The sequence below is a fragment of the Hippopotamus amphibius genome, chromosome 2, assembly GCF_030028045.1.
Source record: "Hippopotamus amphibius kiboko isolate mHipAmp2 chromosome 2, mHipAmp2.hap2, whole genome shotgun sequence".
Taxonomy (NCBI): domain Eukaryota; kingdom Metazoa; phylum Chordata; class Mammalia; order Artiodactyla; family Hippopotamidae; genus Hippopotamus; species Hippopotamus amphibius.
Window position 1 is genome coordinate 194,596,475 of NC_080187.1, and position 25,868 is coordinate 194,622,342.

At 48.1% G+C, this 25,868-nt stretch overlaps 1 protein-coding gene across 1 annotated transcript in view; it reads right to left on the reverse strand.

Annotated features, from left to right (window-relative positions):
- Window positions 1–19,433, reverse strand: part of GNB5 (G protein subunit beta 5) — a 40,809-nt gene extending 21,376 nt beyond the window's left edge. The window contains exons 1-4 of the mRNA XM_057724543.1: window positions 19,136–19,433; window positions 5,940–6,076; window positions 2,266–2,307; window positions 162–238 (exon numbers count right to left, since the gene is read on the reverse strand). Of these exons, the coding sequence (XP_057580526.1) occupies window positions 162–238; window positions 2,266–2,307; window positions 5,940–6,076; window positions 19,136–19,247 (368 nt within the window). The 5' untranslated portion in view covers window positions 19,248–19,433. The remainder of the gene's footprint in view (window positions 1–161; window positions 239–2,265; window positions 2,308–5,939; window positions 6,077–19,135) is intronic.
- Window positions 19,434–25,868: the final 6,435 nt, after the last annotated feature.

The window sequence follows — 25,868 nt, forward strand, 5'->3', positions numbered from 1 at the left end:
ACATTTCGTAGTTTTTTCCTTGATAAAGTTCAGGGAGGATTACACACTGCGTAAGTAAACAACAAAAATTACAAGTTCTTGCTTGTTTGCGTCTTCTTGCCCATAGAACAGTATCGCACGGCCAACAGAACCCGTGAAACGCTGCCGTCGCCCCTACTTACCCACACGCGATGGCACATCCCGACGGGGCGTACGCACACGCCATCACCCACGTGCAGGGCATGGTGACCGCGTGCTCCTGCAACACAGCACACACCACGCACAGGATGAAGAGGGCGCCTCGACACAAACGTCAGTTTTTACCGTGTAAAATCACCGCAGCGCCCACTAAATGACATTCTAGTTTCAAAGGTCAGTGGTGTGGGCTTGAGACTAATGAGGAGACTCAGATCCCCCACAATCAACCAGACTTTATGCCATACAGTCTGAAAGTGAAGAACCTCAACTAGCAAAAAAATATCCTTAATGTCTTACTTCTTACTGTTACACTCCCCCTGCTGTTCTGAATGAATACTGGGGCTCATTTGCTTTCTTTTCTTTTGCGGGGGGGGGGCTCATTTTCTTTGAAAGATCTGTCTGAATTTCATTTCAGATACATATGTACTTCACCTTAGTTACTCAGATTCCCTCTATTGTAAAAACATATTCTTGGATGACTTTTTACCTGTATAAGTTTGTTTACCTGTCAGTGAGTACACAAGAGCCTCTATCCTCTGTGGGTCCTAAACCCTTCCTGGGCAGGTAGGAATGGGGCAGGGGTGGGGAGGGAGACGGGAGAGTGTGCTCTGGGAAAAAAGGGAACCCGTCAAATGGAAGCATCCAGAGGAGGTGTAAGTCCTCGGCTTCTGGCCGGGGTCTGAGTCACTATATTCTCCTGCACGCAGAGAAGCAAACAACAAAGGCACAACTCAAAAACTTCTGAGTCTGTGGCCTTATCTCCATGGACGCCACGGGCCCTGGGCCCGGCTGCAACACCAGCGAAACGTGCAGCCTCAGACAGGCCGGCCACTGTCCCCCCCCAGTCTCCTCCTGCATCTGGGAAGGGAGGGGATGTGACTAGAGGGTTTCTAAAGCACATTCAAGGGCTGGTCTTCTTTCCTGTTGTGATGCTCTGTGTTTTTGCGGGGAGACATGGGCCCTGATACTGCCTGTCAAAGTTCTGTTGCCACTCACAGCCTAGCAGCCCTTCAGACACCATGAATAAGGTACCGTCATGAACGAGCTGAGGTGGCCACTCTCAGCACAGGGCATCCCAGTCCCTCTGCTGACAAGGAGGGACCATGCTCCCTGCCAGGGGCTACAGTGGCAACCCCACGGCTCCCCAGCCGTCAGGCAGCACGTGCTCTATGCCCTCCTGAGGCGCAAGCAGAAGCAACCCCTCAGCCCCACCCCTGAAGATGCTGAGGACTGCCCTTTGCAAACTGCTACACTGTCATCTTGATTTCTCCCCAGGGACCTGACCATTCTGGACTCTGCTCTACAAGATGGTTCTGTGCCCCCTTGATCGGGTTGTGTCACCACTGCCTATTATGACGTTTACCAAACACGTTCAATAATGCGGAATAAGGACACGGTTCAATTTGAGACGGATACAGGTTTCCTTTTCTATACAGTGAAAAGGAAGCCTTCCTTTCTAAGTAAACACTGCAGCCCGTATTTAGTATACAGTACTTGTTACTGTAAGTGCCAATGTGATGCAGGCTTGCAAGTGCACCTACATTCCAGACTTTCTATTTAGTTTAAAGTCTAAACTTAGGTTTCATTTGGAGTGATATGCCTATGCCAGACTTGCAAAGGGCTCAGGCCCCACAGCATCCCCATGAAGAGCAGTTTAACCCCACTGAAGTCTCAGCTCCCCACCCATCCTTTGCTCAAGTCCACGTGCTGTGGAGACTAGTCGAAGACAGAGAAGGGAGAGGGAACTGGGGATGTGGTACCTCTTATCATCAGTCAGAAGAAAAATCATACATGCAGCAGCAGCATGTGTGAATGTGACAGGTTTGTGGGCCATGCCCCTTCCCGCTTCCGTGCAGGCACCCTCTATGTTAGCCCTGCATGTTCTTCTCTGGGCGAGGGGTGAGGCTCAAGAGAGGAATGAACGCTCCAGTGGGCTGCTGAGCTGTCTGCACACGGTGGGCTTGCATGGGGTGTGCACCCCCAAATAGGCTCCTGAAGGGCAGGGGGACCACTAGCGGGGTGCCTGGAGCGGATAAGGACAGGGCTGGGGTTCTGAAGTGCCTCAGTCCGCCGGGAACAATGCCTTACCTTGTTGGTAGTGAAGGAATCCCACACGATCACCTTCCCATCCTGCAGGGAAAAAAGGTGAACAAACTAGTGGTCACCACTGGGAGAGGGAAGTGGGGAGGGGCATTCCAGGGGTGGGGGATTAAGAGGTACAAATTGTTACCTATAAAATAAGCTACAAGGACATATTGTACAACACAGGGAATATAGCCAGTATTTTATAGCAACTACAAATGGAGTACATAACCTTTAAAAATTGTGAATCACTGTGTTGTACACCTGTAACTTATCTAATACTGTATATCAACCAAACTGCAAGAAAAACAAACAAACAAAACGAGTAAACGGTTCAAGAACTGTCAACAAGCCCTAACAGGTAACTGCTGAGAACCTCGTGGAAAGCCATGTCCAGCTGGGCAGCACCAAGTGGACGCCAGAGCAAGTCTCTGGACAACCCAGACCCTCCAACCCATCCTTGAAGAAGTGGGAGTAGGTGGGGACGGCGCCCTCCAGCCCGACGCAAGGCTCGGTTCTCAACCTGGCATCCCTTGCATAGGTACAACAACAGAAAGCAGTGCTCAGACACTTCTTTCATGTCATGTATAAACCAATCACAAATTGTTGGTAAACTGTCATCACCACCATACCCCAAGTGACGGTACGTTACACAGGGATAAGGTAAACCTGAAATCACCTGCAGGTGCCTGATGGTAACCAATGGTCTCTTCCTCCTCCCCCTCCGCCCCCCCACCAGCCTGTCCTTTCTCCCATCTGCCTTTGAGTCCACATCCTCTGCAGGACGGCGTAAGAGCCCCACCCCATGCTTGGCCCCCCTCTCCGTGTGAAGCTGCGGAGGGGGACTGGGGGGGCCTGAGATCAGTCCGACGTCTCCAGGCGCTCACGTGCATCGCAGCCCCACCCCCCACCTACCCTGCAAACAACATGGGACGCATGACAGTGGCGACCCCGTGGGCAGCCGTTCAGGAAACAAAGAGCCCTCCCTGTTGAGGGTGCGCTGTGGGCTGGGGAGGCCACAGACAACGTGGCCGCTTCCACTGCAGCCACGGCTGCAGTCCCAATAGCGGGTGTGGGGCGGGGCTGCGATGTCATCTATCTGCAACACAAACCCACCAGAGGTAAATCCACATGAGCCCCGGTCCCTACAACGCGGTCACCTGCCCAGAATGTGGTGTGAGGGTTGCCTGGGCCCCCCGGCGCCGGCCGGCAGAGGAGGAGGATGGCTGAGCCGACTCCCTTCAGCACGCGGGTCCCTGCCCCCGCCCCATCCTCAGGGATGGAGAATCTGCAGCCTCCACGGCAGGCTTTATTTTTTTAATCACTCAAGCCATTTGGAGCCAAATCTGGTGAGTGAGGTGGATGCCATTGCGGGGCACCAGCAAGGTCGGATGAACTGACGTGACACAACCGCTTGCTTCCCTTGATCTGACGGAAGATTTCACATTCACACTGCGTGGGGCTGAGAGGCCATGATCAAGGTCAAAGTCGGCAGTCTGGGGGCTCTTAAGACTCCTAAGCACATTTATTCTTCTCGTCTAATTTCTCTGACTAAACGACCGAATGTGATGTGTGGGTGAGTTAGATAACAGAGCAGGGAAGAGGGCTGGGGGGCGGGGCCGGCCCTGGAGCCTCCGCTTGCTGGGGGCGGGGGGCGCAGACTCAGCGCATCACCCAAGCCAGCGTTCCCGTCAGAAGCCCCCGCCACCGCACAGCCTGCCTGCCTGGCCCCACCATCTACCCACTGTGCGCTCTGGAGAGAGAAAGGCAAACCAAGACGCCAAAATCCGTCTCACGACGAAATGTGGTCCCTCCGTGAGCACAGACGTATATACCAGGCGCCTACGTACCTGGAGAGACTGCCTCCACCCCAAACCCCAACCCACACAGTCAGGCAGATTCATCTCCTGCCTTTTAAGGGAGAAAGGCTGCTCTGAGTCACGCAAAGTCTGTTCCAGACCCTTCTGCTGTTTCCCACCTTCCCCCCTTCCCCCACCCACCTCTCTGACCCCCTCTGCAGTAGAGGTGGACGGATGGCGCGAGTCAGCAGTGTGGAAGCATCCCTCCTCCCCTCTCTAGTAAGAGTGGTACACGAGTGACAGAAAACCCAACATATGGCATCCTTTTAAGGATAAAACAGTCTAAAAAGCTAGGCAGCAACATGTACATCTCAGCAACCACTTCGTAAAAAGGAGCACTTGGAAAAAAGTCTAGAAAGAAACGCTCTAAAATAATGATTGTAACAGGGTGGTAGGAATAAAAACCTTTTCTTTGTTCTCTTTTCCAGCAAAATATATAACTAATACATTAAATTTTTTATGAACATAAAAAAGTGCAATGTGTTATATACTAGATTTGTAGATAATACAGGAGATTAATAACACCTGTCCTATCAAACAACAGTACTGACGTAGATCTTAGAGCACATGGATTATTTAGAACATGTACAGTTTTGATACTTAAAAGGATTACAAATAAAAAACCAAATTTCCCTTTGAAAAAGCTGGACTAAAGGCAAAGGCAGGGGTCGGGGGCTAAACTGGTCATAAAAATATATGACTTCAGTTTATGGTTTTATGTTCAACGCATGTAACATCAAAATAGACAAAAAGCACTAAGCAGTGGTAGCCAGCCTCCTGATAGACATGTCCTTGTCCAGGCCCCTCTCTCATCATATCAGGGTTGGTCTGTGTGACCAGTGGAATACAGCAGAAGGGAGGGAATGTCACTTCTGAGGCCCAATCATCAAAGACAGCATGGCTTCTGCCTCTGTCTCCCTCTCTTGCTCTGGCAGAGACCAGCTACCACGTCGTGAGCAGCCTGAGGGAAAGGTCCACACAGTGAGGAACTAAGGCCTCCAGCCGAGAGCCACGTGAATGAGCCATTTTGGAAGTGAACTTCTGCCTTAGCTGAGGTGTCAGATGACTGCATCCCCGACCAACATCTCGACTGCAATCTTGTGAGACACCCTGAGCCAGAACCACCCTGCTAAGCAGCTCAGATTCCTCACTCTCAGAAACCATGTAAGATACTAAATATTCACTGTTTAAGCTGCTAAACTTGCGGGTAATTTGTTACGTAGCAGTTTAATCACTAATATATAAGATGCAAAATAAATCACGTCAACTATATAAAGTGAAAAAATTATACTTCACAAAATACATAGTTTAAATTTGTTCTTTTTTTGGCCCACGGGCTTAGTTGCTCCGTGGCATGTGGGATCTTCCTGGAGCAGGGATCGAACCTACGCCCCCTGCATTGGCAGGCAGATTCTTAACCACCCTGCCACCTAGGAAGCCCCTAAATTTGTTCTTTAAGGCATAAAAACTAAGCCACACTGGCACTTCAACCACTTATGACTTCAATCTGGGGGAAAAAAAAAAAACACCCTAATTTAAAAATGGTTTCACTCACAAATAAGACCTTAAAATATGCTCAGGAAGAAAACATTTTGGTTTGTCAAAGAGAGTTTATAACATTTCAGTTACTACCAATTCCAAATCTACCCAAGTTAGTGAAGTTCTCTAGTATGCCAGAGAATTCTTACCAAGGTACCTCGTGTCCTTTGGCAAACAGGCAGAGTCATAACGTTCAGAGAGGGTCTTTTGAAAAGGAGGCCTCTTTCCCTTCAGCTTTACAATCAGAAACACGCCCACCATCACCCGACAGGTGCGACATACCTGCGAGGAGCTCACGATCCTCCGCTTATCCTTGCACCAGTCCATGCACAGAACCTTGTTCCCGTGGCCTTTGAGGGTCCTTCTGGTCTTCATGACAAACTGCCCCAGGGCCTCCACGCGCTCGGCCACCTGGTGCACTGCAAGGACATGGCACATTCAATCCCGTGACCAAGGACCAGGTCTGAGCCCCAAACTGGCACAGGGAAGCCGTCGGCGTTTCCCTCTCCTGTGCTCCACCCGACTGCCCTCGCAATGCCCTCCCTTGCAAGCTCAGGAGAAGGCAGAGACACGCTGCCATTCGCTCTGTGTTTAAGACCCTACGTGTGTAACATATAATATCGTATATCAACTATACTTCAATAAAAGTGACCCTGTTTTTCAAAGCACTTCCATGTATGCACGTTGAGGGATTTAGGACAGGACTGCCTCCTATTTACCAAGCTCTACAGAGAATTCTCCCACTGTAGGGCCACAGCTCTGTGAGGTGGGCGGGTAGGCAGTGGAGTGAGCGCGCGATTCCCATGGAATGGGGAGAGACCGCGGCTCAGAGGTCACCCGGCTCACACGAGTTCATACAACTAACTGGGAGCGAAGGGGGGCTTCTGATTCTTTCACCTACTACTTTCCAGTCACAAGGACAGGTGAATTTACAGATACTGTCCCATCAGGTGCCAGGATGTGCAGGCTTCTGCTCGACGGCAGGCCCTGTGTGTCCTCACTGGTCCCCCCGTGCCCGGCACGGGCCTGGGACACGGTAAGTGCCCCATCCACGTGCTGCAGGAAAGAACGCACTGACTGACCCCCCAAACAGCACCCCGCAGATTTACTGAAAACTTACAGGGCAGCAGAGATCAACGCGACATTCTACAGGCCTGAACACACGATCTGCAGAAGGTCCGTACAAGAGGAAGGTGTCCAAAAATCAACCTCTCGGAGGCTGGGACCACAGCCTCCTTCCTGAGGCCAGGGGAGAGCTTTCGAGGGGCTTTTAGAGAGGCTGTCACTGATGAGTTTCAGAGGGGGACAAGGTCACTCAAAGAGGCAAAAAGGGCCCCAGACACCATCGGGTCCATCCAGCCATCGTGCAGGTGAGGAAACTGAGGTGGGGGTCACATGGGTCCTCCCTGCCTGCGCAGTGCCACTCCCTTTCAGGTCAGAGGCTGTGCCTGGGCTCCTAACCCCACTTCTCCTTCTCCGTCCTCTAAACCTCTCAGCTGGGCCTTGCTCAGGCAGGTGGAGGGAGGAAAGGGGGCACTCTAGGCCAGGGGACAGCCCCAGGAAAGGTGTGGTGTCTCGGCACAGATAGAGCATCAGGGGTGGAGCGCGACAAGGCACCGGCCCCGTCCTTCCCAGGGAGCTGCTGAAATTTCTGCAGGGCGCCCACTGCAGAAATGCCCACCCCTCTCGCTTGAAGCCTGGGCTGAGGGGCTGACTCTGTGCTTTAACCCTTGTGACAAGAGCGGCCCTTCTCAGGAAATCCTTCCTTCTTCCCTCCCCTCTTTCCTTCCTGCTCTCTACATACTTCAGTCTGTATTTCCTAAAAACAAGGAACTCTCTCACATAACCACAGTATAATTATCAAGGTCAGAGAACTGACACTGAAACAATATCACGTCTAATCTATAGACCTTATTGAGACCCTCTCCATTGTTCCAACAATATCTTTATAACAAAAGAAAACCCAAGATCACGTGTCGCATTTGCACTCACTGGTCATTTTCTTTGGTCTCCAGTTATTTTGTTCCCCACCTTGGGCTTGTCTGATGCTTCCTCAAGGTTCGCTTTGGACAACGCATGTTTTGGCAGGAACACCACAGACTAGCACGGAGGTCCCGTCCCACACACTGGTCCCGTCAGGAGGCACCTGCTGCCGGCCAGTCCCACCACCAGCAGTGTTTACTTTGATCATGTGGTCAGGGTGGCATATGTCAGGCTTCTCCACTGTACAGTCACCATTTTGCCTTTTGTTATGAAAAAGCACTCTGTGGCAATGTACTCTGAGAGTACAGAAACGTCACATTCCTCCTCAAACTCGAATGCCCTACTTTTAACATCTGTTAATGATTCCTGCCTGAACCGATTATCATGATGGTTGCTAGGTGGTGACGTCGATGCTAATTCCATCATTCCTTCTGTATTTTTTTAGTTGGCTTTCTTTCCCTCTTCCCCAAAGTATTTATTCATTCATTTACATTAGCAGGGACGCACGGATTCTCACTTTATTCAAGAGGTTATAATCCTTTACTATTATTTATTTTGATGCTCAACTCATCCCTGATTTGCTCAGTGGGAGCCCCATCAGGCAGGCTCCTGAGACCTGCCAACACGTCCCCGTCATCCTCGGAGCACATCTTCCTGCGGGCTCATGTTCCCTCCCCGCCCTAGCCCTGGAAGCAGCCACTCGCCCAAGAGGTCTTGGTTTCTTTTAGTGGCCCCATTTCTTTGTGGTGAAATAAAAAAGAGTGAACAGGTTAAAAGCCGCCGTGAAAACCCAAGCTGTAAAAAGTACTTGCTAATCTATAAAGTGCTATGTGAATGTGCAATTACTACTCTATCGCTTCTCCTAAAACACTGCATTCTTTATTGCCACAAACAGCACATTAGTCTTTCGTGGAAACATTCTTCACAAAAACATACTGAATGCAATTTAAAAACAGACTGAATTTTTCTAGTTCCTTACAGATCTTTTACACCAGCCTATACCAGCTCAGAGCTGTGAGCATATTCCAGTTAGTATTTTACTTTGAAACTTCGTATCAATATTAGTACTGCTTCCTCCAGTTCAGCATTAGGACAATCACAGCCATTTAATGTCACTCTTAACAACAACGACAAAAAGTGACTCACCAACCAAAATAGGGCCTCTTTACAAAGCATGAATTTGAACACATCCCACCTATTAATTATTTTTTCTCACTGCATTTTCTCTTCCTATATATAGATTCACTCCCAACCTACTCTATCCTGCTTCTATCTGCCAAATCTCACATCCGCTGAATTAAAGAGTTTTTTAAAAAATTTAAATACCGGAAAGTAAAAACAAAAGCCAAAAAACTGGAAACAAACTGAATGTGCTCTGTAGATCATTTGTGGGAGCTTGGTTCAGGGCAGATGTGGTTTCTCCTTTGCCTTCTGATGAACTATCCCTTTGGGATTTAAATTTTTCTTTTTTAAAAAAAGAAATGACATACACAACTAACTGGTTTCTATAATAAGAACTCACTAGAACATAATGATAACCTGTTAAGAAATGCCACTTGGACTTCCCTGGTGGCGCAGTGGTTAAGAATCCGCCTGCCAATGCAGGGGACACGGGTTCAAGCCCTGCTCTGGGAAGATTCCACATGCTATGGAGCAACTAAGCCCATGTGCCAACAACTATTGAGCCTGTGCTCTAGAGCCTGTGCGCCACAACTATTGAGCCCATGTGCCACAACTATTGAAGCCCACGCACCTAGGGACCGTGCTCCACAACAAGAGAAGCCACTACAATGAGGAGCCTGCACACCACAATGAAAAGTAGTCCCTGCTCTCAGCAACTAGAGAAAGCCCGTGTGCAGCAACAAAGACCCAATGCAGCCAATAAATAGATTAAATAAATTTATAAGAAAAACAAAGAAATGCCACTGGAAGGTAAGTGGCAGGAGGATGGGGTGCTGTCTTGTTGCGTGTCCTTGGAGCAGTCACTGGAGCAGAGCGGGTCAGGAGCCGGGGCTCCGGATCACAGCCCCACGCAGCCGCACACCAGCTGTGCATCCGAGAGCCTTAGCTCACCTTCCTGCTGCCCCGCTTCCCTCATGGGGTCGTTGGGACAACTATCCCAGCTTGGCACAAAGGGAACACTCGATGAGTGTCAGCTATTACTCTCCAGCTTGGCACACAGTGGGTACCCAGTAAATATTTATTGAAAGGATAAAGGAAATGCTCAGTGATTATTAAATCTCAGTCAAATGCAGCAATCCTAAGAAGCAGGTTTTTGGTGGGCTAATCTAATTTTTCAGCCCCTTCCCTTTTCTGTACCTTTCCCTACCCCTAATCCATCATCTCTGCTTCAGCTGCCAACCAAATCCTAAATTTATCAGTGCAAACTTGCTAGCACTGGCACTGGGAGTCACACCTGTTTCCTGATCCAAGGAGTCTGAATCCACGGGGTGGAGCCAGGACGTGGCATTTCCACAAGCTCCCCAGGTGACTTATACTCACTTAAGGTGAAGGTGGGGCAGCTCTGAGAAGGTTCAGAAAGGCAGCTTTTTGGAGAGGAGAGGGGGAGTGGGGCTGAGAAGGGGAGGATTCTAGAGTCTATGGTTGAGAACACAGGGATGCCCCAAACCCAAACGGACAATTCAGAAAGGAGCTGGTTGAGGAGAAAACCGTAATTCAAAAGAATACATGCACCGCAATGTTCACTGCAGCACTACTTACAATAGCCAAGACATGGAAACAACCTAAATGTCCATCAACAGGGGAACGGATAAAGAAGATGTGGTACATATATACAATGGAATACTACTCGGCTATAAAAAAGACTGAAATAATGCCATTTGCAGCAACATGGATGGACCTAGAGATTATCATACTAAGTGATATAAGTCAGACAAAGATACATATCATATGATATCACACATACGTGGAATCTAATTTTAAAAAATGATACAAACGAACCTACTTACAAAACAGAAACAGACTTACAGATATTGAAAACAAACTTATGGTTACGAAAGGGGAAATGCAGGGGGTAGGGATAAATCAGGAGTCTGGGATTAACACACACACACACACACACACACACACACACTACTATATATAAGATACTTGTATACGACCAACAAGGACCTACTGTATGGAACAGGGAACTCTGCTCAATATTCTCCGATACTACTTTGTGCTTTCCAAGTACTGCTTCCTTTTCAGCATCTCCTCTCCACCTTCTCCACCACCACCTGACTGATTCACGGGGTCAGAGGCAAAAGCCACCTTCTTCATCTCTCTGACGAGCCTCTCCACTCTTTGCATCTCCCACTGCTCAGCTGTCTTGTACCCCACCAATGGACCATCTTCACCCGTGACTCCATAGTCACAAGGAGTCTTCAGGTGGGAAACAAGGTTATTCCTGCATCAAAGCCTTAAAACTTAACTCCACATAACCCACTGGAGCAAGAGTCCAAAGACGAATGTGAGACTCATTAGGAGTCAAGACTTCCAATCTATGCAAGTCAATCGTCAGTCCTTTTAATGCAACATAGAAATTAAAATATAAAAATAATCCTTAAAAATATTCTGTGATATCCTACACAAGGAAAGAATCTGAAAAAGAATGAATCTATGTATATGTATAACTGAATCACTGTGCTGAGCACCTGAGACTAACACCACATTGTAAATCAACTATACGCCAATAAAATTTAAAAAAAAAGGAGCTGGTTGAGAATTAAGATGGTAAGTGCTCTTCCTAGTGAATGATGTGCAGGTACAGTTGGTGGTGGAACTCAAGAGGAGGGACAGAGCTGGAAGTTTAGGCCAGTAACTGTCTACGGCTTGAATGATGCTTCCAGAACCTCTCCTATGTACCAAATGCTTGGGTACATAAAAGAAGAAGACAATCCCTGCTCTTACTGGGTTCACAGTCTGCAGGGGACACACAGGTAACCACTGCAGTGCAGTGTGAAGGTAGCTACAGAGGTGTTGGGGAGCTGAGGGCAACGGGGCTGACTTTGCTGCAGGTGCGGCCATTGGAGGAACCCGGTTTTGAAGGATGCCTAGGAATTGGGGTAGGGAAGGGGGAGGCAGGAAATTAGTTTCTCACCATTTACTTTTGTTTGTTATTTGGTAAAATGGAAGACATGACCTAATTCATGGGGTGTTGTGGTTTAAATGGGAAAGCAAATTAAAGTGCTTTAACGATATGTGGCTGGCCAGGAATCAAAGATGTACAGGTGGGTATTAGAGGCTGAGGTCCAAAACACTGGGAACAACATGACCTGGAGGAAAGAGGGCTTCTGAAATGGAAGGGCCATGAAATGTCAAATGTAATTACCTGTCATTTTTAATGACTGCAGAACATTCCACTTATGAATGTATCATTATCTAAAAATTCCATACTTTGCTCCAGGGATGCTGTGATACCCTTGTATTGCATTACCTCCTTTGATAAATTCCAATTTGTGGCACTGCTGAGTCAAAGGAAATGCACATTTTTAAAGGCTTTCAACGCACACTGCCACTACCCACCATTTACTGCATGTTTCCCGGGTGACAGGCACTGGGCTGAGAGCTTTACACATGGCCTGAGGTCACAGGCTTTGTCTCCATTTCTACCAAAAAGGAAACAAGCTCAGAGAGGCTAAAGACCTTATACACACACATACACACTTGGGCCCCTAAGAAGAGACAGATACCTCCCATTGTGGGGTGAACTCTGGGCAGGTGGCTGTGATTCTTTAGAAAATCAAGGACTATGTGAGGCAGCGACAAAGGCTTCCTGGTCCAGGAGACACCCCAACCTTGGATCCCTCCCACTTCCCGATGCAGCCACAGCAATGGGTCATTGAGATCAGGAGTCAACAAACCCGCCTTCACCTGGCTGGGAGTGGGGTGCAAAGTTACAGCCAGAGAGTCCTTAGCGACTCAACAAGCAACGCCCAGCACCATCCCTGGGCAGGGGTGCAGGGCTGCACATTCCCTGCCTGGGGCCTGGGGTCAGGCAGTCATGTGCAGCAGTGGTTTTCAAACCACTTTTCAAAGTGGTTTTATGTGAGTTGCACAAGTCTCCCTCCCTCTGCCCTCTTCTACTTTCTCTCATGGATAAAGTCTAACTAGAAGCCCAGTCTAGAAACTAGACAGAGCAAAGCCAGGCTGGTGAGTGGTCGAGGGAGCAGCTGGGCTCGGAGGCGCTTCTGCTCAGCACGCCTCATGCCCAGGGGACCCCAAGGTCCAAATGGCAAGTGTGCAGGCCAACATGGGATGCCAGCCCTGTCACTTCTCAGACAGGAAAATGAGGCCTAAGGGGAGGGCACGACTTATAAATTAGTGGTAAACAAATGTGTCCTCTGAGCCTGTGCCCTCCTTTGTAAAACAAGGGTGAAGAGTTTATCTACGGGGCCTTGGAAATGATCTATAGTTCTGGCTTCAGGCAAAGACGAACTTTTCATCAAGATGGGGCTTCCTCTCAACGTTCAGGGAATAGTTTTGCTATTTATTTTACAATCAGTGCACACGGGAACCTAAAGTAAAATGTAGAACGTGCAGGGCAACACACAAGAACTCAAGCCATGTAAATTCACAACGTGAAAACAGGCCACAGCGCCACTCCTGCTGCTCCATAAGGTCGTGAGAAAATGACCCCAGCAGGCAGATGCTCTAAAATCTCCCTGATGATGAACCCTGTGAAACTGAGTGTAAATACAGAACACAAGTTCAAAGACAAGTGAGAGGGCCTAAATATGAAACAGAACTATTTTAAAAATTATCTTGAATAACTTTCCAAATTTTGCACCGACAGTCTTGTGATGGCCACTATTTCGTAGAAGATCAAAGGACTCAAGAAGGAGAAATTATCCAAAGCTAATTTTTAAAAATGTATTCTGTCTGATTCTACTGCAAGGTAGAATCAGGTGGGATGTATATAAAACCCTCAAACACCTGGATGGAAGGAAAACATTTATGGGTTGACCAAAAAAGTTCTCTTGGGTTTTTCATAACATCTTATGGAAGAACCTGAACGAACTTTTTGGCCAACCCAATACAATCACATTACCTCACTTATGCCTGTCAGAGATTTTTGAATTACCATAAAATCATACACTGCCTACAGGCAAAAAAATCCTACCCTGAATTCCTGAATTAAAACTTAGAAGGGTTAAGTTATGGTACAGCCCTTATGATGGAATACAATGTGATTCCAAGTCATAATTTTTAAATACTGACATTAAAAAGAACTATAAAATGACCTGAGGAGCTATTCAATCCATTGGGTTAAAATGAAACTAAACTCAGATAACCAACAAGGACCTACTTGAATAGCACAGAGAATTCTACTCAGTACTCTGTAATAACCTATATGGGAAAATAATCTGAAAAAGAATATATTTATGTATATGTATAACTAAATCACTTTGCTGTACACCTGAAACTAACACATTGTAAATCAACTATACTCCGATATAAAATAAAAATTTGGAAAAAAACTAGACTCAAGTAAACAAAAAACACAAACCACGCTCAAACTATACCTAGCACAACCCCAAGTATGCTTATAAATACGTATACAAACACGAAACTATAAGCTGTAAAATACATCAAAATATTAAAAGTGGCTACCTCTGGGTGGTGGGGTTATGCATGACTTGTTTCCTGTATTTCTGAGTCTGCTACACTGGCATTAGTTTATCACGATAGTATTCTAGCAAGAGGAAGGCGTGAGGAAGTGAAAGGCAAGTTTGCTTTCTGCTCCTTCTGACGTCACAGGCCACACACGGAAGAGCAGCCGGAAGCAGATTCCTCTGCTGGAAAACTCACTTTTATAAGCCTCAGTACACGTGGCATATTTCCTCGGAACATGGAAAAAGTGGATCAATATATTTGCTTCAGACTAATCCAAAAATATGGTTTTCCTAAATTTCTCCTTACACCATAAAATCAGGAATTAGTCCAAGACTCCAGCCACAAAGCCTTTGAGAATAAAACCTTTCACAAAGTTACATTTAGAACAGAGAGAAAAGTGAATAGCATCAGATGATAAATCCTGTGGTTTCCCCTTTCATCTGGATTTGTACCTAGAGACATTACATAAATCTTTCGGAGTTGCTCTGTTCCTAGACAATAATAGAATCTTCCCGAAAGGAGCTGGGAACCTGCAGGAAGCCCCCACACAGGCCCACGGAGCAGTCACACACGTTGGCTGAAATGAACACAGCCTCCCTCCTGCTGTCTGCTTTCAGCCTGTCTTTCAGATCATTCGTCACTTTAATTTCAAGTTAAGAACTCTTTAAAGTTGAACCCTCTCCTTTTTCTCTTGATCTTGACTCCCATTCCAGTATTCATTTTTTATTATAAAAGCAGTAAATACACAGATGGGTATAAAGTAAAACGTACCTCTACATCCCCCCTGCTCCCCTCTCTAGAGGTAACATTTCCCATGTATCCTGCCATAAATTTAATGCATATACAAGCATCTCTTGTTTAAGCTAATAAGATCATGTTATATACACTGTTGGGCACTTTATTTTTAGTTAATATTGACAACTTTTCATATATACACACAGATTTAGTGGGGTTTTTTGGTTTTTTTTGTTTTTTATTTTTTTTCCTTTTTAATGTGAATCTCAGCTTTCTGAGAGATGGCCTAACATGGTGAGAAGGACAGCTACCAGGAGCCTGGTGACCACTCCCCATTAGTCCTTAGAGTAGCTGCATAACCTTTGGGAAACGCTAAACTCTCAGCTGCTCCTTCACCCACAAGGAAAGGGGAGAGGGTTGTTGGGAAGGGAAGAAGACGTTTTGTGCCTGAAGACTGAGGCTGAAGCAGGTGGCCCCTCTAGCTTTAAGAGCTGTGTGATAGGTTCCCTCCCGCCCCCACCCCAAAGATGTCCACATCCGAATTCCCAGAACCTGTGAATATGTTACCTTCCGTGGCAAAAGGGGCTTTGAAGATGTGAAGTTAGGTGACATGGGAAGAGTATTCTGAATTATACAGCTGGCCCAAGGTAATTAATTACAAGGGTTTTTAAAAGAGGGAGGCTGGGGATCAAAGTCAAAAAAAGAGATGTGATGGCAGAAGCAAGGTTGGAGTGATGTGCGGCCGCAAGCCAAGGCATGCAGGCAACCTCTAGAAGCTGGAAAAGGCGAGGAATGGACTCTCCCACAAGGCCTCAGGAGCAATGCAGCCCTTCTGACCCATTTTAGATTTCTCCTCTCCAGAACCGTAAGAGGATAAATTTATGTTGTTTTAAGCCACTATGTTTATGGAGATTTGTAAAAGAGCAATAGGAAACTAATACAAGCCGTCGCCTCATGGTTCTAAAATGCCTGAGAATCAAGGGAGGGAACATCTACCAACGGGGAAGGGAAGCAGAAGGCAATGAGGGGAAACGTGGGGAGGAGGAGGAAACGCCGCAGGAGTGAGGGGAAAGGCAGGGCAGGTGCTCGGGGCCTGGGGCTGCGGAGTGTGATGTAGGCTGGCTTCCCCTTAGGCCACCCATTGAAGCCACTTGTAGTTAATGCTGGCCCAGGGTCTGACTTGGGGATGAGCGCCCAACAGAATGGATACTGGTCAAAGGGATGGGAGCTGAAGAAGTGAGAGCCTGGAGTCCGGTTAAGTTCCCTTCCCTCCAAGTTTATGCTCAGTAGTTTTGTTGTGTTGACTTTTTAAGGCAAGAATTTGGGTAAGTGAGAGCTAACAGAAGGCTCACCAACTGTCCTGGTTCGCCCAGAACTGAAGGGCTTCCCAGAAGGCAAGCCTTTCCATTTTAAAACTGAGAGTCCCAGGTGTACCACGATGACTTGGTCACCTTGGCTATGGCCTAAAGACCTTTCCCTGACCAGGGTAGGGGCTTTAGCACTGCCTATGATATAACATCACCAAAATGCAAAAATGCACATGCTCAGGAAGAGGCTGAGAGACTGGAAGAGAGAAGAGCTCAGTGATCCGAGATCATGGAGATCTCTGTGGGAGAGACTGTGGTCACAGGAAGAAGAGCAGTGCTGAGTGCTTACAACATGCCAGGGGTCTGTGATGCAGTGAGGGGCCAGTGTCTTATGAGGGTCACCCTGTGGACCCCAAAGACATCAGGGACAGGACAGGGCTTATGGTCAAAAGGAAGGCTTGAGCCATGTGCCAAAGTCCTCAAGAAAGGAGGGAGCCTGGCTGGGGTGTTCAGGAGACAGCAGCACGAAGAGGGGGCAGAGGGAGGTCAGTTGAATGGTAAGAGCCTCAAAGGAGCAAGGGTTTTACACGCGAGTGGAAGAGAAGTGGTCTGGAAGCTGCAGAGGGAATAAAGGCAACCCTGACCACATGGCTTCTGGTCTTTTCTACTCAAAAATTCTGACATATTCAGGTGGGGATAAATCCTTCCACTGTGGGTCCAAAATTTGGTCCTGACCTCTGAGAGCACTGCATTCTTGGCAGGACACAGGTTACCTGTTGAAAAGCTGCATCTTGACCATCTCTCTGCCTTAGGCAATTTACCAAATTCACAGAAAAGGCTGAAAAATATCTCAGTGGGCAGCGCGTACTGTTGAGTGAGAGCGTTTCTGGAGGACTCCCTCTGCATTGAGCACTAAGGCATGTGGCAAAAAAGCTGACGTGAGGCTGGGCTGGAGCTCTGACTGGCTGGGCTGGAATCCTGGGTCCACTACGTACTAGCTGGGATCTTTCAGCAAGTCCTTTCACCTCTCTGTGCCTCAGTTTGCTCATCTGTAAAAAGGAGACATCAGACAACCTACCGCAGAGGCACTAACCCCACGCTTGCAGCATTGGCACTATCGTGCAGAGTGTACAAATTTGCAAAGGGAAATGAGGCAGACCCCTTATCCATTCCCTACTTCTTTGATAACAGAACCCAACTTTGTTTGGGGGAGGCAGCGTGCCCAGCTCAAGTCTCCCTTTCTCAGCCTTACTTGCTGTAGCCATGTGACCTAGTTCTGGCCAATGAAGTGCAAAATGAAATCTGTTGGGGAGAAAGGAGGTTTCTGAAAAAACTTTTGCCTTCCTGAAAAGAAAGAGAAGGAGAAGCTGGTGCCCACATTCCCCCTTCTTCCATCCCTGGATATGGAGGTGATGTTTGGCGCTGTGGCGGTTATAATCATGGGGCAGTGCCAGGGCTCTGAGGTAGTGGAGAAAAAAGAAGCTTAGGTTCCTCATCGCACACTGGGCAGCTGAACCAAAGGCGGCAATCGCCTACCCTTGCTCTTGTTAAGCAAAGTAACTCCCAATATGCTTAACTACATTTGGGGATTTATAGCTAATTGTAGCTGAATACATTTCTACATGATATAGGGGCTTAGCCTGCCTCCAATTTAAAGGAGGCCCCTACAAAAGCACAGCACATTTGAGAGTCAGGTCACCTACTTCTATCAAGTGATTTGCAAAGAAAGGAATCAGGTGGTAAAGGACCCAGCAGGACCCCATTTTTCTTTTCCAAAGAGAATGTAGAGGGGGTAGTACCAAAATGGCAGGAGCACAATGCATAGGTGTGCCTGAGCGTGCCATGGGGCAGCAAAGGGGAGCTGCCACCCTCAGGGCTGAAAAGGAAGCAGATAAAGCCACTTCCTCAAGCCTGGCCTGAGCCCAGTCCTCCTGAGGACCAACCATCCCACAGAGTAAAGGGAAGCTGATCCCGCTAAGAGTCATGTAACCTGGCTATTTAATTGTTCACTCAGAAAAACCACAGAGCTGGTTCTGAATTATGGCCGTGGTCAATGTAAGTTTATTTAAGATTGCTACTGCCCTTTTATGCTAAGCACATACCATCCATCCAAAAGCTTCTTAAACAGCCTTAAAGGAACTAAATGTTTGGATTTGGTAAGCTGTGCTTCCCTTCCCCCATCTGGCTCTCCACTCTTAGACTGGAAAAGTGAGCTTTTAAATACAGTCTGGTTCCTTGCAAAAGCAAAACTGAGAAGGGACAACAGTGATGGAGAAAGGAAGACGATTACAAAAACAAAACAAACAAAAACAAACAAAACCCCCCCCAAACCAAAAAACAAACTAAAAACACAGGAGTTTGCCCTTGGCCGTGTCCACAAAGAGCTCGCTGCGCCTGCCTCCACCGACAACACCCTCCAGCCTGCTTCGCTTGGGAAGGGCAAGAATGAGATCAGCTTGCATCTTCCAGGCAGGTGATGACGGTAACTGGTCCCACGATCCAACGTCAGGAGGAAAGCGGCCAGGGGCTGCCCCCGCCCAGAGGCGGGCTGGCCTCCGCTAGCGGGCGGGGGCCCTGCTAGGTGCCAGGTGCCGGGGAGGGTCCGGCTCGGGCCCCCCACACGCGCGTCCGGGGGCTCGGGCCGCTACCCGCGTCTCGTGTGGCGCACGGGCACCGGGGCCCTCATCCAGCGCGGTGGCGCGAACCCGGCTGCGGGCCCGGGCCGCCCCCCTCCATCCTCTCCCCGGCCCATCCCCCGGGGAGCCGGAGCCGGAGCCGGTCTCCTTTCCTCCGCCCGCCCCCCGGCGCGCAGCCCCCGCCCCGGCCGGCACTCACGCTCCACGTCGTGCAGCTTGGCCCGCTCCTCCTCCAGTTTGCCCTTGAGGCTCTCGGCCTCGCTCTTGAGCGACGCCAGCGTCTCGTTCTCGTGCAGCCCGTCGGTTGCCATCTTCGCGCGGGGACGCGGCGGGAGGGAAGCGGAGATGCAAGTCAGCGGGCGGCGGAGGAGGCCCGGCCGGCTAGCGGGCGCCGAGCCGCCACCGGCGCAGCTCCAGCCGCCTCCCCGAGCGCGCCCCGCCCTCCGGCGCTGACGCCAGCGGCTGCGGCCGATCCCGCTCCAGCTCCCGCTCCCGCCCCCGCCGGCCGCGTCCGCCGGCGCCGCGCCCCCTGCCCCGCGCGCGCTCCCGCGCAGTGCCCCCGGCGAGGCTCGCGTCAGCGCTGCAGCGCGCACCATTCGGGACGCAGGGATTGTCGTGCCCGTTCTGCGGGTGGGAAAACCGAGGTTAGGAGGAGATACGTGACTTGCTGAAGGACGCGCACTTAGGGCCGAGCTGGGATTCCAATCCAGGACTGCCTGGCTCCTGGGAGGTTGGTGAAGTCCCAGCGACACAGCCCTTCCAACACCCCTTTCCCCCACTCCCCCGCACGCATCTCCTCTCCTTGGGACTTGATACGCTTCCCAGTGGCTCCTACCACCACTGGTACCTCGTCTGATCCCCGGTAGCTTTGATGCTCCCCCTACAACGAAAACTTTCTTCGTTTATTGACTTAAATATACAAAAATAAAGCTAGTTCTGGCTTCTGAGAAGCTGTGGGGTCTTTGCCCGTTCTTGTTTTGCCTTTCTTTTGTCCACTGGGGAATTAAGTCCCTGACCCTGGAGGCAGCCGAAGGAAGTGGTGGTGGCACCAGGGACACACAGGGACCCAGACTCAGGGCTTCTGAGCCCCTGCCCAGTGACCTCAGACATGTCACTTCTGTGGCAGCTTCCTCCACCCTAGAATGAAGAGTTGCTACAGTTCCCTCAAGGAAGCAAATTCGTGACTTTGTGGCACACTCAAGCATCCGTTCTTTCCAGTCTTATCGTGCCAGGCACTGTTCCAAGGGTTTTACATTAATAACTCACAACAGTCACCCTGAATGGTACTATTGTCACCTCCATTTTACCAATGAGAAAACTGAGGCACAGAAAGGTTAAACAATTTGCTTGGTTCACTCCCAGAAACTGTGTCAGAGTCCTTAGAGTAAAAGACTAAGAGCACAGGCTCTGTCTAGATCAGACTGCCTGGGGGTAAATTCTGGTTGTTCTGTGTGGCCTTGAGTGGCTTGCTTAATATCTCTGTGTCTAAGGCTCCTCATCTGTAAATGGGGATCACAGCTTCCTCATAGGATCCTCAGCAGGAGTGACTACGTAGAGCTTTCAGAGTGAAGCATGGCACACAGTAGGTGCTTGTTATTATTAAGGCTGCCTGGTACACTTGAGCAATTCACAGGAAGTAATTTAAATAAAACACTGGGTCATGGGGGACACTTCTCACAAGGGTCATCTCAAAAGGTCTGGGCAAAGCCACATTCTCTCATCACCTCCTCAGGCTGGCACCTCTTGGCCCACCGTGGGATGTGTGCCTGCCTCAGGGTCTGCCTGTTTGTGAAGACCTGGGGTGAGTGGAGCTTTGTACTGGTGTGTGCCCTTCACTGACGTTTCTTTCTGTAAAATGACCCCCAAACATCCTCCAATCTGGAGAGTTCACCATCTAGAGATGAGGCCATGTAACTTTTTAATGGCTGGCAAAGTTTGCAAAGTGCCTTCCTATACTTTGGTGTTCACTGCTTTTTGTAAGTGAGGAAGCTGGAGGTCAGAAAAGTTGCGATCTGCTACATTTCAGCAGTGGTAGAGTTACAGGGTTGCCCCTATCCAGGAAAAGTGTCCACTAAGGGCTGGGTCTACACAATCTCAAAGACCTGGATTAAAAAGTTAGCTGTCAGTATTTGGATGTCTCCACAGTCAAAAAAATCTTTCGAATATTTGGGTACCCCAAGTGCTTATGGTGGAGATAGCTGGCGACAATCCTCTGAAGAGTATCTCCAGGCAGTGTTCTGAGCTGGGAAGAATCTGAGATGCGACAGAGGGACCTGACATCTGGGATTCTGGGCTCCTTCTGTCCACAGAGGAAATTGTTTCAATAAGAGAAGAGCTGGATGGGTACATAGCACTGCTCCAAGATGGTAGGGCCACAAGACAGCAGGTTTATTTTAAGAACTGAATGTCCTCAGTTTATAGTTTGCAGATCCAAGTTTAGAACACGATGTACTGCAGGTAGAAGCCCTTCACACTGAGCCTGAATCCCATGACATCAGGATTCCTATGCTGTACCAAAGCCTGTGTGCCACCTGAGGCTGCTTACTTGCCATTTGCTTTATAGGAATAACTTTTTAAAATGTGATCACTGTCAGGGGTTACAATGGGACCAAAAGGAGGAATACAGTTTTTCCCCTTCCGTTGGATAAAATGTAAACGTTATCTTTCCTCCCTTAGGTATGTGTTTTGTTTTTTGTTTTTTTCGTTGTGTCCAGGATCAGGATTTCCTATCGAGCTTGTGGGGAAGAGTGCTTTACCACTTGTGACCAGGTGGGGGCTCCGCTCAGCGGCACTGCTGAGCACAGCTTTGCAAATCCTCTGAGACAGGACTCATTCCTAGAGCCTCAGCCAGGCTGTGGGCATTTCTGCTGCAAGATCTGAAGCCTGTGCACAGCCATCTCTGGTGAGGATTGACTTGTGTACTTTGAAAAATGCCAGGTTTTGTGTTTAGTCCCTACCCTCACTGAAGGCTTAGGCCCAAGGAGCACTTTTCGTTGAGCTTGATTTTGCTCACCACTGAGGCCCTATATGGTTCAGTCTTCAACAGAGCTGTTCCTAGGGACAGCTGGCACAGGGGCTTTGGGAAGGTGCTCCCCGGCTCTTTATTTACCAGAGTCCCTTTTAGCTTGATTGCTTGCCAAGCAGACTAGAAGGAGACAGAAGAAAAAAGCATTCGTTCCGAAAAATAATAAGCTAAAACATTTATTGAGCACTTCCTGTGCTGGGTATTGCTTTAAATACTTTATCAAATAAACTCATTTTTGTTCCTCTCAAAACCCTGGGATAGACGCCACTATTGTTGCTTTACAGATGGGAAAACAGACCTCCTGGGAGAGGTAAGATCCATTGGCACAAGGCCCCCAAGGAACACAACTGGGAGTTGAACACAGGCAGACAGAGACCAGGGTCTACATCCTAAACCCCCACACTGTGCTGTCTCCCCCGGCCTGGGTGTGCTGCAAATGCTCATGTGCAAACTGATTCTATGGCAACCCACCTGTCACAGGACCCTCACGTTAGACATTGTTTAAAGACAGGTAGTGGCACTTACAATTTCTGCACATAGTGAACAGTAGCTGAGCTGTTGAGATTTCTTGAAAACCGGTCTCAGAGCCCGTTGTTTGAAACATTTGTCACAGGAGCCAAATACGTTAACTAGAAAGGTCTGATCACACATCTTTTATCCAAGGTGAAGCTGAAAAAGAGAGAGGGAAAAAAAGGGATGTGTGTGTATGAGAAAAGTTCCACAAACTAAGAAACAACTTTAAACAAATTCTTTAGTCTTATTTCTCTGATTTCTTGGGCCTTTGATAGCAACTGAAAGTATTACGAAATGTTCCTAAGTATTTTATAACAGTCTGCGAATTTTTACTTTCTACTGTTTGTTCATAAAAGAAACATTGTAATAGACTTCAGTGAAGTTTGTTTTCACATGGTAGTTAGGGTGGATGTGAAATCACTTTCTTGGCTTGGGTTGTTAGACACAGCATGCCTCATCCTCCTGCACAGCACAGAGCATCACCGTAGTCATGTGCTGCTTCTGAAACAGTAGTAAGAACAGCCAAAAATGTAACCTCAAGAAAACCGTAAGTCTGAGGGCCTTAATCTTTAACCAGTTTCCAGTCAGCGAATTAATACATGCTTTTGTTTTTTCTTTCTTTCTTTCTTTCTTTTCTTCTTTTTTTTTTTTTGGCTGTACCTCACGGCATGTGGGATCTTAGTTCGGAACCCACAACCCCTGCACTGAAAGGCGAAGTCTTAACCACTGGACCACCAGGGAAGTCCCCAATACATGTTTTTGTTGACTTAAAAAAAAGAAAGAAAAAGAAAAAGAAAAAGGAGAGAAAAAAGCGGGATGTGTGTGTATGAGAAAAGCCAACAGAAACAGCCTTTTAAAACTATCTCCCTGTTATCATGGTGGTTGCTCAGACCTCTGCTCAGAGGAAGAAAGTCTATGCAGTTAATTTGTAAACTTCAATTTATTACAACATGCTGGGTCAACACCAGCTCATTTATTTAATCAGTAAGAAAGTGTCAGACAATAGGTTTTCCGAACAGATGTGGACACAATTGATCTTGGCAGCATAGTGTTAATCCTGTGGGGCCTCACAAAGGAAAGTGTGGTTGTAATGGATACTGTAATTGAAAACTGAAAAAAAATAGTATTCCTCCCCTCAGGAAGAATTTCGGAGTAAAGACAAGTCAGAAAACGGCGGAGCCTGACCCCAAGCAAGTAAATGTGGTGTTGGTTCCCTGCAAGAACACATCTCATTTATGAAACATTTGACAGTCACAGACCCAGGGGTCGCTGCCTGTTCACCCAGAAGTCAACAGACAGATGCAGGTCACACCAGAGGGAGGGTAACCTTGAGGAAGCAAAACCATCTTGTGCTAAAGATGGGGCTCTGGCTGGCCAGATCCTGGCCCCACTACTCAGGCAAGTGACTTCACCTTTTTGAATCTGTTTGCTAATCTATCAAATGGGGATCCTAGAATCTACCATCATGGGGGTATCAGGGGAATTATGAGGGACAGTGCATGAAGCATTCAGCTCAAGGCGGGGATACAGTGAGTGCTCCACACATGTTATGCTAGCTTGTGAGTGGCTACAATAACAGCAGCCGTAGCAACCGGGGGGGGGGGGGGGGGGGGGGAGGCGGGATGAGGCTGAAGATGAGGAAAAAGCAGAGAGGAGCCTGTGGCCACAGTTCCGATGAGATGGAAGCCTGAACTAAAGCCGTGGAATGGATTTGGACCACGCTTACAAAGGAGAGGGAGCTGGACTTGGTGACGTGTGGGGACGAGGAGAGGGAGATGTCTAGGCTGTCTCCTAGGTTTCTGTTTGGGAGGCTGAGGGGTTGTGGTCCCACTGTTGGAGAGGGAGGACGAGGGGGTGAAGGTGGGAGGGAGCAGCCCTTGTAGCTGTGCCAATTTAATAGGTGTTCCAAAGAGTGGCCACGACAAGGGCAAAGAAGAGACCCCCTGAGTATAAAGATATTTGGGGGCATTGGTCTGAACATTTGAACGGAGCCCAAATTGAGAGGGATGTATTTGTGGGGCAGGTGGCAGTGGGGACACGCTGGGGGAGAAAGTCTACCATGCAGAGGTCACCACGGGGCTGGGGAGAGATTGGGGAGCTCATGAATTAGGGTGGACTCCTATAGCCAAGGGGTGGCTGGCAGAGTTCTTGAGATCTCTAAGGAACAAAGGAGTGGAGGACAGTCCCTAAGGATAAGAGATCAGGAGGGAACCGGCTACTGACCACCTCTCACAGCCACCCTGGCAGGGAAGCAGGGCATCTGTGTTACCACAGAGGAAATGCTGAGGTATTAAATGAGGTCAAGGTCAGTGATGGAGCCTGAATCTGTATGCAGTGGGACTCCACAAGCCTTACCACAGAGCTAGCCTCATCAAGCTGCTCTGCTTTGTCACAAAAAGTGAGTTGAAGGATGCGAAAGGGCCTGCCCACCAGAGCCTGGCCCATGGTTGGGGGCCTAGTAACGGTGCCCCCCTACCGCCCAAGACTACCAAGGCTGCCAGTCACAAGGTCGTGCTGGGGACTCCAAGTAATAGCATTAGGAAGGTGAGCCATGGGTTTTCAGCGAGGGAGCGACGTCATTCAAGTGGATTATTCCAGCATTTGCGCTTCCACAAGTAGGTCAGAGAGAGAATGTACAGCAGGAAAATCAACTAGGTTAAGAGACTGTTATATCATGTTCTAGGGAAGAGGAAATGAGCTCTGGACAGAGTAGCAGCTGCAGGAATGGAAGGTGGGAGGAACCCAAGGAACCAAGTGCAGAAGGAATAGAAGGATGGCTAGGAATTATGGGAGATCGACTCCCACGCAGAGAGAAGTAGAAAAATTGCCACACAGAAAGGCAAATATCATATATCACTTGTACGTGGAATCTAAAAAAAAAAAAGGTACAAATGAACTTATTTACAAAACAGAAGTAGAGTCATGGATGTAGAAAACAAACTTATGGTACCGGGGATAAGGATGAGGGATAAATATGTCAGGTTGGGACTGACATATACACACTACTATATATAAAACAGATAGTTAATAAGGACCTACTGTATAGCACAGGGAACTCTACTCCATACTCTGTAATGGCCTATATGATGAAAGAATATAAAAAAGAATGGATATGTATATATGTGTAACTGACTCACTTTGCTGTACACCTGAAACTAGCACAACATTGTAAATCAACTATATTCTAATAAATAATTTTAAAAAAGAAAAGAAAAATTGCCAATATTCCAAATCTGGATAGATAGGATTTCTTTCCCAGACTGAATTTTAATATTTTTTCAAATTATAAGAGCTGTACCTGTTCATTATAAATAATTGGAAACAGAGGGACATGAAGGAAACAATCACTCACATGCCTGTCCTAACAAATAACTGAACTCTGTTAGCATTTTAT